Source organism: Centroberyx affinis, unplaced genomic scaffold (genome assembly GCF_046629955.1).
Source record: "Centroberyx affinis isolate AG114_WGS23_722 - 3 ecotype Tasmania unplaced genomic scaffold, CSIRO-AGI_Caff_v1 ptg004565l_1, whole genome shotgun sequence".
Lineage (NCBI taxonomy): Eukaryota > Metazoa > Chordata > Actinopteri > Beryciformes > Berycidae > Centroberyx > Centroberyx affinis.
In genome coordinates, this window is record NW_027282192.1 from 66,144 (window position 1) to 82,620 (window position 16,477).

At 38.7% G+C, this 16,477-nt stretch overlaps 1 protein-coding gene across 1 annotated transcript; it reads left to right on the forward strand.

Moving 5' to 3' along the window:
• The first annotated feature begins 10,129 nt into the window (after positions 1-10,129).
• On the forward strand, positions 10,130-16,258 carry LOC139665413 (uncharacterized). The gene is made up of 7 exons (XM_071544419.1): positions 10,130-10,162; positions 11,139-11,264; positions 11,515-11,628; positions 12,199-12,255; positions 12,556-12,729; positions 13,618-13,731; positions 14,813-16,258. The coding sequence occupies exons 2-7, from the start codon at positions 11,142-11,144 to the stop codon at positions 14,849-14,851; spliced, it is 621 nt and encodes a 206-aa protein (XP_071400520.1). The 5' UTR covers positions 10,130-10,162; positions 11,139-11,141; the 3' UTR covers positions 14,852-16,258.
• The last annotated feature ends 219 nt before the right edge of the window (positions 16,259-16,477 follow it).

Consider the following 16,477-nt stretch of genomic DNA (forward strand, 5'->3'; position numbering starts at 1 on the left):
AGGTTTCAGCACATGATGTAGAGGCAATTATGAGTTCCCACTTTTTGTAAAGGTTAACATTATCTTCCAGGTAATTACAAATTGGAAACTCTCTTCATCAGTAGATTTGATTTCTTAAGAGAATTTTCCTCACAATCACAACACAAACTTAATTTTTCTGGGTAAATTTCCTCCACAACATCATGGTATCAAATAATAGTTATGGGATATAGTGATATAGCTTGTAGTGAGCTGCAGGCAGAAGTGAGGGCATATTCATATCTGTTTCTCTCCCAGTGGCGAGTTTCACCAGAGTTGAGATCACCTCAACTTTTGAGAAAAATTTGCTTCTCCTTTTAGAGAAGTGGTGAAAATTTTTCCCATGCACACAGGACGCAAAGCGATTCACAGATATTGGCTGCTTATTTGCGCTGCTTATTTACTTAATGGAGAGGACAACAATCTTGAGTAGAGAAAATAGGAGGGGGCCCAGGACTGAGCCCTGGGGGACACCAGGGTCTCCCAGTATGGAACAAAAACAGTTCCTCTCAACAATACATAAATGCGATCTGATAAGTAGACGGCAAACCCTGAGCGTAAACCTGCACATCCCCAGGACAGCAAGGATGGTGAGGAGCAACTGGATGATGGTGTCAAAGGTAGCAGATAAGCCTAGGAGGATGAGAAGTGAAAAGAGAGAAGCAGCTCTAGCAAACGCTAGTAAAAACAGACTACTGCCATAGTTTACGGAGGTAAACTATGTAGAACTTTCACTACGTTTGAAAATAGCTACTTAAAGTTCTGAAACTATAATGAGCAGTGTAAGAATATGAGCATTATAAGGACAGCAGGAAATTAAATATTTAGAGACATTAAATTCAACATGTTTGGCATATTGTATTAACCCTGTCCTGTATTAATTGAAGAGTGGACATGCATGTGGATCAAACTTAATGTGACCAACTGGAGGTGCAAGCAATTTAATACAAAATAATAAAACCAACGCCATTGCAAGTCCCATTCACATATTTTGGTTCATAGCATTCGCCTTACTATACAACTCTGCCTCGACTAAATATCCTTGTAAAGAATTGTAGATTGTAAAGAACCTGTAAATACCACTACCTTATTTAATAGTTGCATCAACATGAAACTTAAATATAAACATGCACAATATTGAAAACAAATTACGCCCGCATATCATTTTATCAATATTTATTGAAGTCAGTGAGATCAAAAAGCAAAGCAAGCTTCACTTAGTATATCAATTTGGTCAAGAAATAAGTAAATTTGTACAATATGAAAATCAAAATTAAAACCACAAATAAGGTCAAATTATTCCCATTTCAATATATAAAGTATTAATGTTTCAAATAAATGTGTTCAAACTACAATGTTATGGTGCAATGTAGGATTTGAATAGGGACCCTGGGCCAAAATACCCTTTAACATTCATGAAATGGTCCTAAAACTGAAATATAAAATGTTAATCCACTGGACTTCAAGACACTGAATTTTACACTGGGTTTACAAAAAAACTTTAAAAAAATGAAAATTTTTACAAATAGTTGCCAGACTATCCAGACAAGTAAACAAAGAACAAGACACAGAAGCTGATGAGAACATCAACTAATAGGCCGTACTTCTTTGAATCCATGTTGCGTTTGGTTAATATGTTGGCTACATCTTGATCAGTCATGAGAAACTGAATGTCAGCATTATGTTTTCCATGTGAAGTTTATATTAGGCTGCATCCTGTTCATCCAAATAGAAGGTTAGTATAACTGAGTAAAACTACAACCAAGCAGGAAAAACATTGTAAAAAAACTAGTGTATAAAAATAGTGTATAAAAAACATAACTGAAACTATAAAGAATGCCTCCAAAACTAGCTCAAAATAAAATATTCAAATATTGGTTTCAGTTTGTTCTTTGGTCAAAGCCATATTAAGAATGGCATATAAGAGAGCCATCTACATATTATAAAAATAACATTACAGTGATAAGAAACTCATGCAACTAATGAAACTAATGCAAAACACAAGTCCATTATAAACCTGACCTAACCAGTCATAAAATATCAAAAGAGCTGTTTAGACATCCTGCATGATCATGACCCAAGTCAAGCAGGACATTAGTCTACATTAGGCCCATCAATCAAATGCTTTTTACCTAAATACTAATATTGAGATTTCTCACTTCCAAGGTGAAAAATGTCTAATTCACAGTAAAATAAATTCATTTAGCATTATTCATTATAGTGGCAGTATTTATGACTGCTTTTGCTATAGTTTTTGTTGCTGTGGTGGTCAGGGTTTGGTTCTCACGTCAGTATTAGAGTATACAGTATGCTGAAACTGTTCTTATTTGGTTATTTTATTGTGATAAAAGTGTCATTTCTAAATCTCTGCCATATTCTTGTATGTGTTTTACGGGAGACTGGATGATATTGTAATGCATTTTAAATGTCACATTTTCCTTAGCACTGGTTGAATTTCTTTGCAAAGGTGGCCCACCACTACTGAATGAATACTGGGGAAAAAACTGAATTATGATATTAATGGTAGCACAGCTTATGGCAGTCAATATAGGTTATAGGCCATTTTTTTTTCAAGGCAGCTACAAAAGACCTATCCAATATGTAGCAATTAAACAGAGGTGTCTTTAAAAACAACAAACAAACAAACAGGGATGTGCTAGATGTGCACTTTTTTCCAGTGATGATGCATAGCAGCTTACAGAGTTTGTGCTAGATACATATTTCTGATACACCCCAGGATTTACCGCACTGCTTTGTAATCAAGGCGAGCCACCTTGACAGAAGGACACCCCGCCTTGACTGCAAAAGTCAAAGAGTTAAGTGTCCATACAACACAGGTTGAACGTGTTCACACTTACACAACAAAATTTGAGGTGTATGTAATTGACGTTCTAAGAAACTTGACACCTGCGGACTCTGTACCAGGTAGTTGGTAAACAACAGACTGCAAGAATTCCCATACAGGGGAACATTTCTTAGGGTAGCTGATACCAAACACATGAAAAGATTTAAAACATACGTCAACTGCCCCAAGCAATGTCCAGTGCTGCAGAGCCTGTCCACCGATCACAGTAAATGCCTTGGAGTAGACATATTTGTCCCCCAGAATGAGGACAAAAGGTTCTGGTCTAGTCGTCTTGACCTGTTCCAGGTACTCTGCCATGTTTGTTCCAACCTGTGAATTAGAAAGATTACTTTGGAATACAGAATATAAATCACTTCAGACAAATACAGCACACCAACAACATTACACTCAAAAACACACTCACAAACTGTCACCTGTGCTGTTGCATATAACCATAACATACTCCATTACTATGTCTTCTCCAACACTTAAACTATGTCTTATAGTTCAGGAAAAGTTAATGTCTATACTCACAGGTTGCCAGTCAATAAACGCTTCTAAGGCGTCATGCACAGATGGTCGAATTGTCTTATTGGTCACTTTGTACATTGGTGATGGGAGGAGAAACGGCAGGACCCTTAAGGCCATGTCGCCTTTCATATCTGAAAAACAAAGGCAACATTATGAGGGGAGAGGTCAAGATGAGTAAATATTTTTCCATTCATTTTTATTTTATCAATGTTGGCTGATCCATTTTCAATGTTATGGGACGCACAAAGACAACCTGTGCAATGAAAAAGACCAGGCGATTCCAATCCGAACAGAAAAGCATTAAGTTTTAAATAGGGCACTGAAAACTACTTTGATTAAAAATAACAGGGATGCAATGTGATGTCATGAGATTGCAATGTCCCTTTTTGTCATCTAATCACCATGTTTAAATGAGTCTGGAATAATTATGCACCTGTGGAGGCAGTATCTCTGTGGAAGTCCCAGAGAAAGTCCCGGGCACTTTTTTCTTTGTCTGCAAGCCTAAGAATCTTCTCACTGTAAACTGGAACCCAGTTAATGGTCAGTTTTGATGACGCTTCTGGGTGCATTATGAAAAAGTCCTGGGCAATCTGCAAAATGGACACAAAATGACAATGAAAGATGAAGACAACTACGGCTGGTCAATGTGAGGTCTAGTGTAGAGAAGTGTCTACTCTTCATATTATTCCGAAATAAATGGGACCTACCATGCCTGGGGTATCCAGTAAACGTGGATACTCTGTCATTACTTCTGCCACACTTTTGGGGCCATCTCTCATCCATTTAGCTCTATGAAAGGCTGTCTCTTTCATGTAATCTGCTACTTGGTCAAGAGGAAAAACATTCATCTTCAGCCATTCTGTCATGTCTGTGGCACTGTCACCAAAGGTGGGTTCTGACTCTGTTGAGAAAAGCATCAAATGTGTCAGCCAGCAAGTCAGTAAAGGGAAGGCTATGGGAAAAAGGTAAGGAATCGATTGTGTGTGTATGAATAAGCATGAGAGAGGCACTCCGTTGTAGCTGCAAGTGATAAAAAGAGAAGAACACTTGCTCTGTGATGCATGGAAGTACAATTTGTTCAAGCCACCAAATGTAAGAAAACTAATATAGAGCACTCTGTGTGTCATCAGTTGGTGCAAATTAAATGGCCACAAAGTTAACTTGTCAGTACACATGCATTAATTTACATCAAGCATGATGTGGTGTCAGATAGCAAAGTTGTACAGATTTTAGGCCCATGTGACTGACAGTCATTGGCCACTGGCTGGTGCTTAGCATTCAGCATGTGCTAGCCTCACTCAAACCAGCACCAGGTGTCCATGTGCGAGTTGAATATGCACGGTCTTTGTTGATCCATCAAATAAAAAGGATCCAATTCAACCATCAAAGAGGAGACAATTTAAACTTGTCAAGAATTGGAAATTACCAAATTTTTTTTCTACACATTTCCAGACCTGTGTAGGAACCATGTACACAGTACACAGTTTCAAATTGTTGTACCAGCACTTTGCCAGTTTCACTCCCCTGGTCAAAATCAGCTTCCCTAGTAATCGTGACAGCATCCTTTATTGTGGGACTTACTCAAGACTGCACCCATGACTGGTTGAATTTCTTGCACTGGACAAGCGTCGCGTCGCCTTGGTTTATGGGCCCGCTTTCGTCGATTCCTGAGGCACTCCTCCAAGAAGCCGGTGGAAGGACGTTGCTGAATGCCTCGGTTGTACCAAGCCTCCTAGAAATAAGTTATGAGTTATTTTTCAAGAGTAAAAGGTTTTCAAAATAGTTAGGATTTGGAAGAATCATAAAAAGACTGTCAAAGATATTTACATATAGTTACATGAATATGGATGCATGGTAGATAGTGATATGAGTGGCAAAATCAACTCAGCTTACATAGCCATTTCCCCTGTTGTCTCTGAGGCAAGGTAACTGCTCAACAATAGCCATTGCCAACTTTCTTTTAGTATCAGATGTTGGGCTGAAAGCAGAGATACACAAAAGACAACATATGTAATGCACACAATGCATTCACCATATGTCCAGTCATTGTAACAATATTACACAGGACGGCTCAGGAAATGGACAATCCCCAGAACAGTCATCCAAGAGACACGGGCACTGTTCAAAGTGCAACAGGCATTAAAACACAAACAAGTGATAACACAATTGATGTAACTTGTCCACTTACTATTCTCCAAACCTCTCTATGAGGTGCGACACAAGGATACGCTGCATGAGTCTTCGCTGCTTTATAGAGATGTAGCTATCTCTGTCTAGGCTGGACAGAATTGATTGTCCTTTGCGTGTACCCATGAGCACCCGTCTTATATTCTGAAACAAAAATGCAGATTATGACTATCTGTAAACAACTTCATAAGAACTCTGAAAATGACTACCAAGTATGATAACTTACAAATGTCATCTCATGTCCAGAATCTGACTTCGGCGGCACCTCACTCTCCGCAGGTTTGTCTCTTAATGGCAGTGTGATAACATGATTGTTGTAAGCTTGTTCATGATCTTGATCCTTGTAGACCAATAATATGTTAGTCCCTTTTAAATGGTTAAGTTATGCATACAAACTATGATAATACAGACAAACTTTCAATCAAGTGCAGCGGAGCAGAGGGGACACTTCAAAGAGACATTGTGCAGACAGAAGGGGCCAAAAGCAGTTGGGAGTGCAATAGGTTGACTGTGTGGCAAAAACCCTTTGTGCAGTGCTTTAGGCTTTGGTGACTGGGTGGGTACATGGAAATTAATAATTACAAAGATTGTATAGGCTTTTCACATCTCCTGCCTTGTCTTATGGCAATTAATTTGGCCTGACTGTAGGGATGGGATGATATATGATCAGTTGATTTACATTGAAACAAACATATTAAAACAGAAAATATAACCCATTCTCATCCTGATTAGGTACTTACACCTAAAAGCTCTTTGTGATACTTCTCAAATTTGAGCCTAAGGCCAATCTTTGGGATCAGACTTGCGATTGTGGGGCGATCTAGTAGTCTGAAGGCCTCTTCATCTATCTCCTCATCTGAAAAACAGTAAATAAAAATATGGAATGCAAGTCCAAGAGGTGGGTGAGCTCTTTTTTTTTCTTAAGCTCCAATGCCAACAAATGAAAACGGTGCACAATTATTACACAATTTGTTGGGCTACAAATGATTTTAAAATTAAATTATTTGATTTTTTTTTTGTCTGAGACCTATACAAAGTTTTACCAAAGTAATAAGAAAATTCTAGACATTTTTACATAATTTTTACATAATTCAACTAAATGAAAATAGGGTGTGCAAAAGTAAGTACACCCCTTGTTTCATTAGAGCTAAATTGTGTCACTGACAAATATTTGATCATTTCATTATTTATGCTGCTCATATGTCTTATTCAGGTTGTACCTATAGATATTAAATATTATTTGCCATTCAAAATATTAGTTATTCTGCCTTTTTAACCAACAAAAGCTGATAACAGGTCTCAATGGATTTCAGGGTGTGGGATGGATTCAATCTCAGAAAACATGAGTATCGTGTGGAATGTGAGGTTCACTTATGGATGGCATTGGGGACCAGGTCTTCATGTTTCAAAGAAAAAAACTACACATGCCTATTTATTTATGTTGCAGTAAGTTAAATTATTTAAGTTGTGAAACACAGGTTCAAAATTAGGGACCGAAATTGTGGTTTAACTGTAGAACAACTTATCTCCCCACGTTGATTAAACACAAACTCACCTTTAAACTTCGAGATGAGTTGGTCAAGTTTCCATGCTGACAGCGTCTCGCGCACAAAAGTGTCCATGGGATCTCTAAAAGAAAAAACAAAAACTGGTTAATCATCCCGTTTCTCTCTTATGCACCCACATAAACACATACACACAGGACCTCCTAAGTAATGCTTAAGTGATGTTGAACTTTGGTAGTACCGTAACTTCCTGGCCATGACAGAACCCCAAAATCAGCGATAATCCGTTGTCGGTTAGTAATAGCCCATAATTTGTGCTGCCCGCCTCACCCCCATTCATTTCTGATGCGCATTTGCAATAACAAGCACATTAAGCGACCACGTGTAATCGATGACTCGCAATGAGAATGTTTACACAGCGACATGTTGCCAATATCAATAATGCTTTCTTCTGTGTTTCCCCCCTTATAATCGATCGTATTCTAACAAATCAGACAGTGGAAGGCGGTGGCAGTATGAACCAACTCTACAAATTGAGAACTTATTGACATTAAGCGCCGCTTCTTAGAGTACGTTATGCCGTAAAGTTATACTTCTCAGTGCACCTTGCCGATTCAGAAAAGCTATTCAGTCGTGTTGTGTGAGTTATGTACGTTCGCCGCTAAACAAGTCCGCGTTGAACTGCGACATTTTTGAATGGCGTTTGGCGCGACGATTTCTCTATGTTGGGCGTGCTAGTGTTACGGTATCGTAGCGTCACTCCAGTAACGTTATCAAACAAATGTGGAGATTGTGGAGAGTGAAAATAAATATTGGCTGTACCATTGATTTTTAAATATTATTTTACCGCGAGTCACTTCTGACCTCCCAAAACACAAGACAGCAACAATATGCGCATAGGCACAGTCGCACGGCCTTGAGTTAATTAATGTTAGCTAATTTAGCTGCTTCTAGCGTCGCTAGCTGCATAATGATAACTGGGTAGCTAGTAAATTTACTGGCTTGCCTACGTGCTTATGTGCTAACGTTAATGCTCAGGGTTATTAGCGTTAGCCCAATAGCAATCTTAAGTACCCACTATGATATTGGGTAACCGAGGGAGAAGGCTAAAGTTTACTAGGTGAGGGCGACGGACTAAGGAATAAACTAACCACAACCAGAGTATAACTTTATGGAGGATAAGTTTGCTGAAATACCTAGCTAGGTTAGCTAGCAGGCTAGCACGCTCGTATAGTTAAGCTAGCTAACTTTACGTTAGCGTTACCACACACAGCGCTAGAAAACGGCGACTTCAGGGTCCAGGTACTTGCTAATGTAAAGCCACTGAATTCAGAAAGTGGACAAAAAAGTCAGTGAACACAACATTTCATGTCATTACAGTTACCTTTTCGATTTGATCAGACACGGCGTCTTGCTCCACTCTTGTTTCTGCTGCTGCTAGCGATGGGACCGGTAACGTTAACCCAAAGCTGGGTTGGAGGAACTGACGACATGGGCGCTGGGTCCAGGGTCCACCCCACCACCGACCTGACCCATGTGGGATGAATATTCAAGACACATTAAAATCAGTCAAGATACACCCAAAACCTGCTGGGTCTAAGGTGAAACGACACAACACTTGGACATGGTTTAAACATGTATTTTCTTTCTTTCTTTCTTTCTTTCTTTCTTTCTTTCTTTCTTAATGTTTCTTTTTCACTGACTGTTTTTGTACCAGGCTGAGCTAAAGCTTTAGCTCAACAGAATGTCATACAATTTCTGAGTAGGTGTTTAAAATAACAATACAATGAACAATTCCACTTCCAACACTGGAACTGAAATTGTTTCGGCAGACAAGCTGGACCTGTTTTAGCCACAGTCAGTAAGTTGTTTATTTCCCCAAATCATGACCCCCAGCTTGTAATTTATAGCCCCTGGAACCTCTTCACCCTGTTGATGCAGGGATCCTTTGGCACATTTTGCTTTTAGGAAGGAGAGGAGCACTGGGGCAAAGGTGAGGCAATGGAAGAAACATGTTGCTGTGTCAAAAATCTAATCTAATAAACAGCAGTTGTTTCTTGGTTTTCAAACTAAGCACCCCAATCTCAGCCAAGCAATTGGATGTTTTCCTGGTAAAACTGTTCTGTCCCCTCCTCCTCTCTTTTCCCTCTATCTCTGCTTTCTCTGCCCCCTCCCCTTGTCTTTCTCCTCTTCCTTTCTTCTCTCACACCCCTTTTCTTTGCTGCTCTCTACCTCTTTTTTCTCATCCCCACTTCCTGTGTTCAGTGACCCCCTCCTATCTTGCCTCATGTCCATCCCTCCTTCCTCTCCTCATTCACTCCTCTCCCCTCCGCTCCTTCTTTCTATCCCATTCTTTCTATCCAGTTGGGTGGAGCAACTCGAGGACAGACAGCTGTGTCAGTTGTGGAACAGCAACCCAGAGGTCAAATCTTCTCTCTCCTTCCTTTTCTCTTTCCCTCCAACTATGTTTCTATCACATTCCTTCTGTGACCAAACTTCCAGTTCAGCTCCACCCCTTGTAATCCCCCCCCCACCCCCCTACACACACACACACACACACAGCCCACTCTCCGACTTCCTCTCTCCTGTGTTTGTGCTGGAGTGGAGGAAAGTTTGACTCTTTTTTTGGGAGTCGACCCTTTCAAAACGCTTAAACAAGAATCAGGAGAGTTGTTGCTTCATCATTGTTCTCATTCATTAAAAGGGACTTATGTCCAATTTCAAGCAGCACCTTACTTTCTTTGTGAAAGGAAAATTACCCCTTACTATCCCCACCACCCCCACCACTACCACACACATACACCAAATACAGTCAAGCAATAATTAACTGTATGTTTCCATTGCCCATTTTACATGATGTCAAGCAATGAACCACTAATGATATGATGATTTCAAGCAATCAACAATCCTAAAGCCTCTTATTTATTTTTTTGTGACAAATCCAATTCACTTATCCCCAAATTCTAGGATAGTTCAAAATGAGCAAATCGTTCACAAGTCACACATCACCTCTACACTGCTATGCTCCAGTTGGGAGAGATTACAACAGCTAAGGCAGCACTCAACAGCATTCAAGGTCTGGAACTATTTTCCTTTGTTTTCTAACATTTCTGTCGTTTGTCTTTGTTCAGGATTTGACACTTTAAGATGAATAACCAGTTGTCCAAGAGCAGCTCTGGCATTTCTCCCTCGCTGACATTAGCAACAGTATATCTTGTTTCTAGATTTGAGAGTGGCTTTTGTTTTATATACACTAATCTAAACTAAACTTTATATATATATCAGATGTGAGTATCTGTCCATCCATCAAGCTGCCTAAGTGTCTGACATCATGAATCTTGTACATCTTCACTGGTTCATGCCAAATTATATGATTCATGTCCTTCTAAACCATTGAATCTCCACAGTCAACTTTTGTGGAGTTGAGAAAAACAGTTTGATTTTTCATTCGAGGCTGATTTATGACATTTTGTCAGTGCATTATCAATGGATTGGCTCAGTCCCACGGTCATTTAATATTGTTCTACATGTTGGGGACAAGATCAGTTATAAAGCTGCATCTAGAATTGTAGAGAGAAAAACTATTCACCATAATGTCAAAAGATTTTTCCACTTTTGAAGCTTAAGTCTGCCAATATTTACAATGTAGTGCAAGAATATTTGAAACCAAATCTAAATTAGATGCAGTCAATACAACAAATATTGGAGCAATGAGTTGTTAGAGAGAATTTTTAGTGAGTAGTTTTATGATGTTGACTTATCTATACTGTATGGATTCAACATAAAAATGTGAATGTGAGTCCATATCACAGACTGCCAGCTCTTAGCTCTTTACTGGAGTTCATGTGAAAGCACACAGAAAAAAAAAACATAAATAAGAACAACTTCAGCTTACTGTTAGCATCATCTATAGTGTAATATGGATTCAACATAAAAATGTGATGTGATGTGTAGAAACAACAAATATGCAAATAATTTAAGGCCCCTGTCCCAACAGTGTCCCAAATGTATGTTGCTAGTTTGAATATTTTGGTCCCTGTCTGTTTGTCCAGAAGATGTCTGCTGAGCTGTATTCTGCGTGTGGACCGCATGGGAATAATGCAAATCTCCACAGCACTGCAGTGGGGGGCAGCAAACCTCTACACCGCTTCATTCGGGGACAGCCCAAGATTATTGGAGTGAGACACACACTAATACACACACACACACACACACACACACACACACAGATATCAATTTTCAGGTCATTTTGGTTTATTTGTTAAAAAGCTATATGAGCAATATTTTCTAGCAGTATAAAATTATTCTATTCTATTCTATTCTAGCAGTCAGGGGTTCCTATTCAACCTGGGTCACAAATTCGAGACACAGCCCATAGTTTAGGAGTTTTAGAGATGCTGATGTGAGTTGTTTTTGATTCTCTCTTAGATTGTTCTGCTGGTCTTGGGCTCGTCTTTCTTCATCCTCTCCATCTCCATGGCGGAGGGATCTTTTCACAACGTGTGGAGAAGCTTCGCACCTGGCTTCTGGCTGGGAGCACTGGTTGGTAGCAGAAACGTTTTCTGATCACAGTGGCTCGTGCATTCAGAATTTCACCAGCCAATTTCATTTCTAAAATTAGAAGTGAAATTAGATTTTAGAATAGAAATGGCTACAGTACAATCAAGAGATTTACCAGCCATACCCAAAATTTAAGATTTGGTTGGTGGCTGAGAAGACTAAAGACAAACATTGTCTTTAGCTTGAAAATATAGCTCCATTCAATCCAGAGGTCCTGCAACCTTTGTCAGGTATGTTGGGTATTAGGTTGTAAGACCAACAATTCATGTTTTCCTCCTCTTTAATAGATTATGTACCTCTCCCCAAATCTTATCTATTTTTAAGGGTTAGGGCTAGGAAAATACTTTAGATAGATTAGATATGGTGGATATACTACATTCAAATACTTAAGTTTCAGAGAGCAAAGTGCGGTAAGCCTTCAAATCAAGTCAAATCCAAAACAAATCCAGTTTATTAAAGCATGCTCAGCTCTCAGCACTGTCTGGAATGTGCAAAAGTGTTTTGATATTATTAAGATACATTAAAACAACTTTTCCTCCTCTCCTCTTGTAGTTCATCACATGTGGGATTCTATATATTTTGACAGAGCACAACCCAACCAAGAAAACGGTAAGTTCTGCTGTAACATTTTGAAGCAATGGAGATTGGGAATTTTGCCAGGGTCTGTGACCAACAGCATTTATTTTTATTGATATATTTGTTCCCTACATAACCCATTCTGTTATCCAAATTGCTTTTATCCCGGCTGTCAATCCCAAATCTTGTTGCAGAAAAAAATCAACATTGCTTTGTAAACGTTATGGATTGCCATTATGGATGTGGTGCATAAATAAATACCCACACCTGTGAGTTTCTCTCTGTCTCTCTCTCCTGTTGTCTTTGTTTCTCCATCTTGCTCTCTGTCTCCAGGTAACCATATCTTTGGCTCTGAGCATCGTGGCTTTGCTGGGGGCATTTTGGGCAGCTTTCATGAGCATCCTTCCCAGCATGGCCCACAGCTCCTACTTGAGGAGTTATGAAATTATTCACCATGACGACAACGGCACAGAGATTGTGGTGGTTGATTGGTCAGCACATTATGAGGTAGGAGTATGAATTGTTTATTATTGGTAGTATTTGTAGCAGTGTTCATTACTGACACTTGCCCAGTATTCCAATTTTGATGCCAATCCTAAATTACTATGTAAATAATTTTCTGTGTTTAATGAAAGTTTCATTATATGATTTTCAATAATCTATGTATTTCAAAGCATTGTGAAACCTTTTGATATATCAAAAAAACTCAGGAAATTCAGGAAATTCAGGAACAGGAAACCTTATATACAGTATTTGTACATTTGGTGTTGTGAAACAAACTCTCAGATTGACAAACATGCATTTTTAAATCAGTTTCACTTATTCTTGGGTCATAGAACTTATCAGCACATAAAGGAATGTGCAAACTATGAAACTAGAAGGCATTCGGAGAGTTCAAACCTCTGCCAATGCTGAACAATTCTCCAACTTGCTGTTACATCCAAAGACATCATTCCTATCACTTAAATTTTAAGTGAAATTGATTTCTTGACTCTGCAAACATACCTTTAGGACTTTGAATCAGGTTTCTATCTCCATTAGTTTCATATTTATGGCCAAAAAATGATAATCGTCTCATGGCGGAAATCCCAGATCTGGATCACCACTATAATCAATTGTTCCTTGGCCTAAGGTCGATCTGTCCACCAAATTTCATGGAAATGCATTCCATCCATTCATACATTTTTGAGATATCCTGCTGACAAACACACAGACAAACTAACGGGTGAAAACATACGATTTTTGGCAGAGGTAATAATTATAACGAGGATAATCACATCTGAAACCTCATAGAGATACACTGAAATACAAAAAGCCTGGAGAGAGAGAACCTGACGATTCGGCCTAGAAACTACATTATATTCTGTGTGTGTGTGTGTGTGTGTGTGTCTCCAGGCCATGATATTTACTCTGGAGGCGATCTTTGAGTTCTACATCTTTGTGGGTGCAGTTATCTTCATTGTGATGTCATCACTGGCCGGGGCCGCCCTTCGTTCCACCAAGACTCAGGTGATGATAACACACATACTAACAGGAAACTGACAAGATAAAGGAAATACCGGAGTAAAGCGGTGTGTGTACTGGGAACATGTTTTTAGCCATTCCTTAAACACTTTTGACCTTAGCAAAAGAGTTGAGACACTTTTCATGAGTGCCATGGAACTCTTTTTTTTTTACTGCAAACTCTTTTTGGCCTTGTTGAGAATATTCCCAAACCACTTTTGCACATTCCATATAGTGCTGAGATCTGAGCATGCTTTCACCACTCAGGAGCTGAAAATTAAAAACATTACATCTTCATCAAAAGGAGGCTGTACTTCGCACGGCAGCAGTGGGAGCCCCAAGTTTTAGGTGTGTTAATAATGACTCCAGTCACTCAGGGCTGTGGGTAATAATCAGGCAACAGTGGTTCTTTTTTTTTTTTTTCTTTTTTTTTTTCCACTTTCTTTATTGTACACAAGTTCATATACAAAGGTACAAACAGGTACATAGACAATAGAGACAAAGATAAAAATAACAAAAAAACAAAACAAACACATTTTACAATGCAAAAAAAACAAACAAACAAAAAAAAAACAGTGGTTCTTTTATCTTTTTTTAATTCCGGGCCAAAACAGCAATATCAGTAGCAGGTAATACAACTCTGCATTAGCTTGTCACATGTGCACAGAGAATTTGTGGGTCTCTCCAAAATGTCCCCAACACAACAGTTACAGGTAGGAACTAAAATTATTCTGGGGGACTGACCCAATAAAATATTATAATTATACAAAAAGAATAATAATAATAATAATAGTAGTATTAGTAGTGGTATAATAATAATTATAACAATAAGTATTATTTATATAATGATTTAAGTGATTCAGTTTAAAAATATTAATAATTAAATCTAAGATAGAATAAGCATTTGCTGAGCTTAAATAAGGGCTCTACATGGGCATGGGCTGTAAAATGAGTGTTACACAATACAGTGAAAATAGGATTTGTGTGGCAGCATTATGGTTCGGTGTGATTCCTGACATGTCTATGGACTACTCCTCCACTAGAAGGCAGCATAAGACTCCTCTTCTCTTCTCTCTCCTCTCTTCAGGCACTTGTAGTGATGACCGCCACGCCGCCGACTGAATGAAGAGCAGAGAGGGAAGGTGTGAACTGTGAGGAGTGGAGCAGAGAGAATGTTTGGAGCTTAAGACAACAAAGCATATCTCTCTCTGGGCATAGTTACTTACTAACCAATTCCCAATAGCATGTTGGGGTCACGCTATACAATGCAATACAGATAATACAGATAATTACTTATTGTCTTGTGGTGTTTCTGTAAAAGGGACATTTTCCACTGTAGGATCAATAAAGCAGCACCACTCCCCACTACTACTTCTACTCCCACTACCCAGGACCTCAGCACTCTACCTACCTCCCCAGGATTATACCCACAGTATATTACTTCCACTGAAGTGTACCCATCCACTAGTAGTACCCGCCTCCTCATGACTACACCCCCCGTCAACAGTTCTGTGTACAGGGCTGCAGACAAATGGTGTTACTTTTATTGATAGTCTACAAAATAATGCTCCTGTGTCTTTAAGATGGGGGAGCTAAGATGGGGGCTTGAACACAGTCTACTGGTTGAAGGATGCTCTCTGTAGATGTTAGGCCACCCTGCCACCCAAATAATAAGACAGATAACGTGTAGTGGGATTGGCAGTAATTTGACTGTTAAGTGCCCTTTCCTGGGTACTTCCTTGTTTTTACGATTTGGAAATAAGTAAAAATTAATAAAAATAGTAATGGTGGGTGGACCGAAAAAAAAAGAGCAGTGATGTGTTGTTCAAATGGTTGGATCAATGCATCCAGTTCAGCGTTTTGAAATGAGAGTGGTGACACACGAGCTATCTGTGTTAATTAATGAATGAAACACAACTTGCAATGAAGTATATGTTACCATGCTCTGATTATATTCAAGGTCACCACAATAAATACTTTTCTGTCACACATAAGACAAAACAAATAAATCGTATATAAATCGTATAACTTTTTACATACAGTTTTCTGTGTCTGTGTTTGGGGGTTGGGGCAAGAATTGATTTTAGAGTGTCTATTTCTAATCATTGAACCAACCAGCAACCAGGTCTGGACAACACTAGATCTGGATACCAGATCTAATGTTGTGTAGGACACAAGAGCAGGTAGCAAAAAATAATAAAAAAAAATTGACAGAGGAGAAAAACTTCTGAGTGCAGAACTATTACAATAGACAACTTTAGCTGCGTGGGAAAATATTACAAAAGCAGCTTGAATATTAACATTGATTTAAAATGCCTGTTTGACAATGATTTTCTCCAATATGCCTCTCTCAAGGCATTTGTTCGCTCGCTACTCAGCATCAGAGCATTTGAGAACCACTGGATCATATTGTTATTCATACTGCTGTTGTTTGAAGCCCCAACATCTACATCTAAAATAATTCTTTGTTAACCCTGCAATATGTTCTTTAAAAATAAATAAAGACAAATATTTGTCACTCTTTAAAGCTAAAAATCAGCTGTATCAGTGTGCTTATCCTCCCAGCACATTTATACATGGGCTCACTTTTGGCCGACTTTGCTAGCAGTTTTGGAAATTTTAGAAGCAAATCTTTAGCAACTGCAGAGGAAAGTTGAATTAGTCACTTTTCTTCTCAAAACTACATATTGCATAAAGTATTGCATATGGTATAAATTAAAAACAACCAAGTGATCGATAAATTTACAGTGGT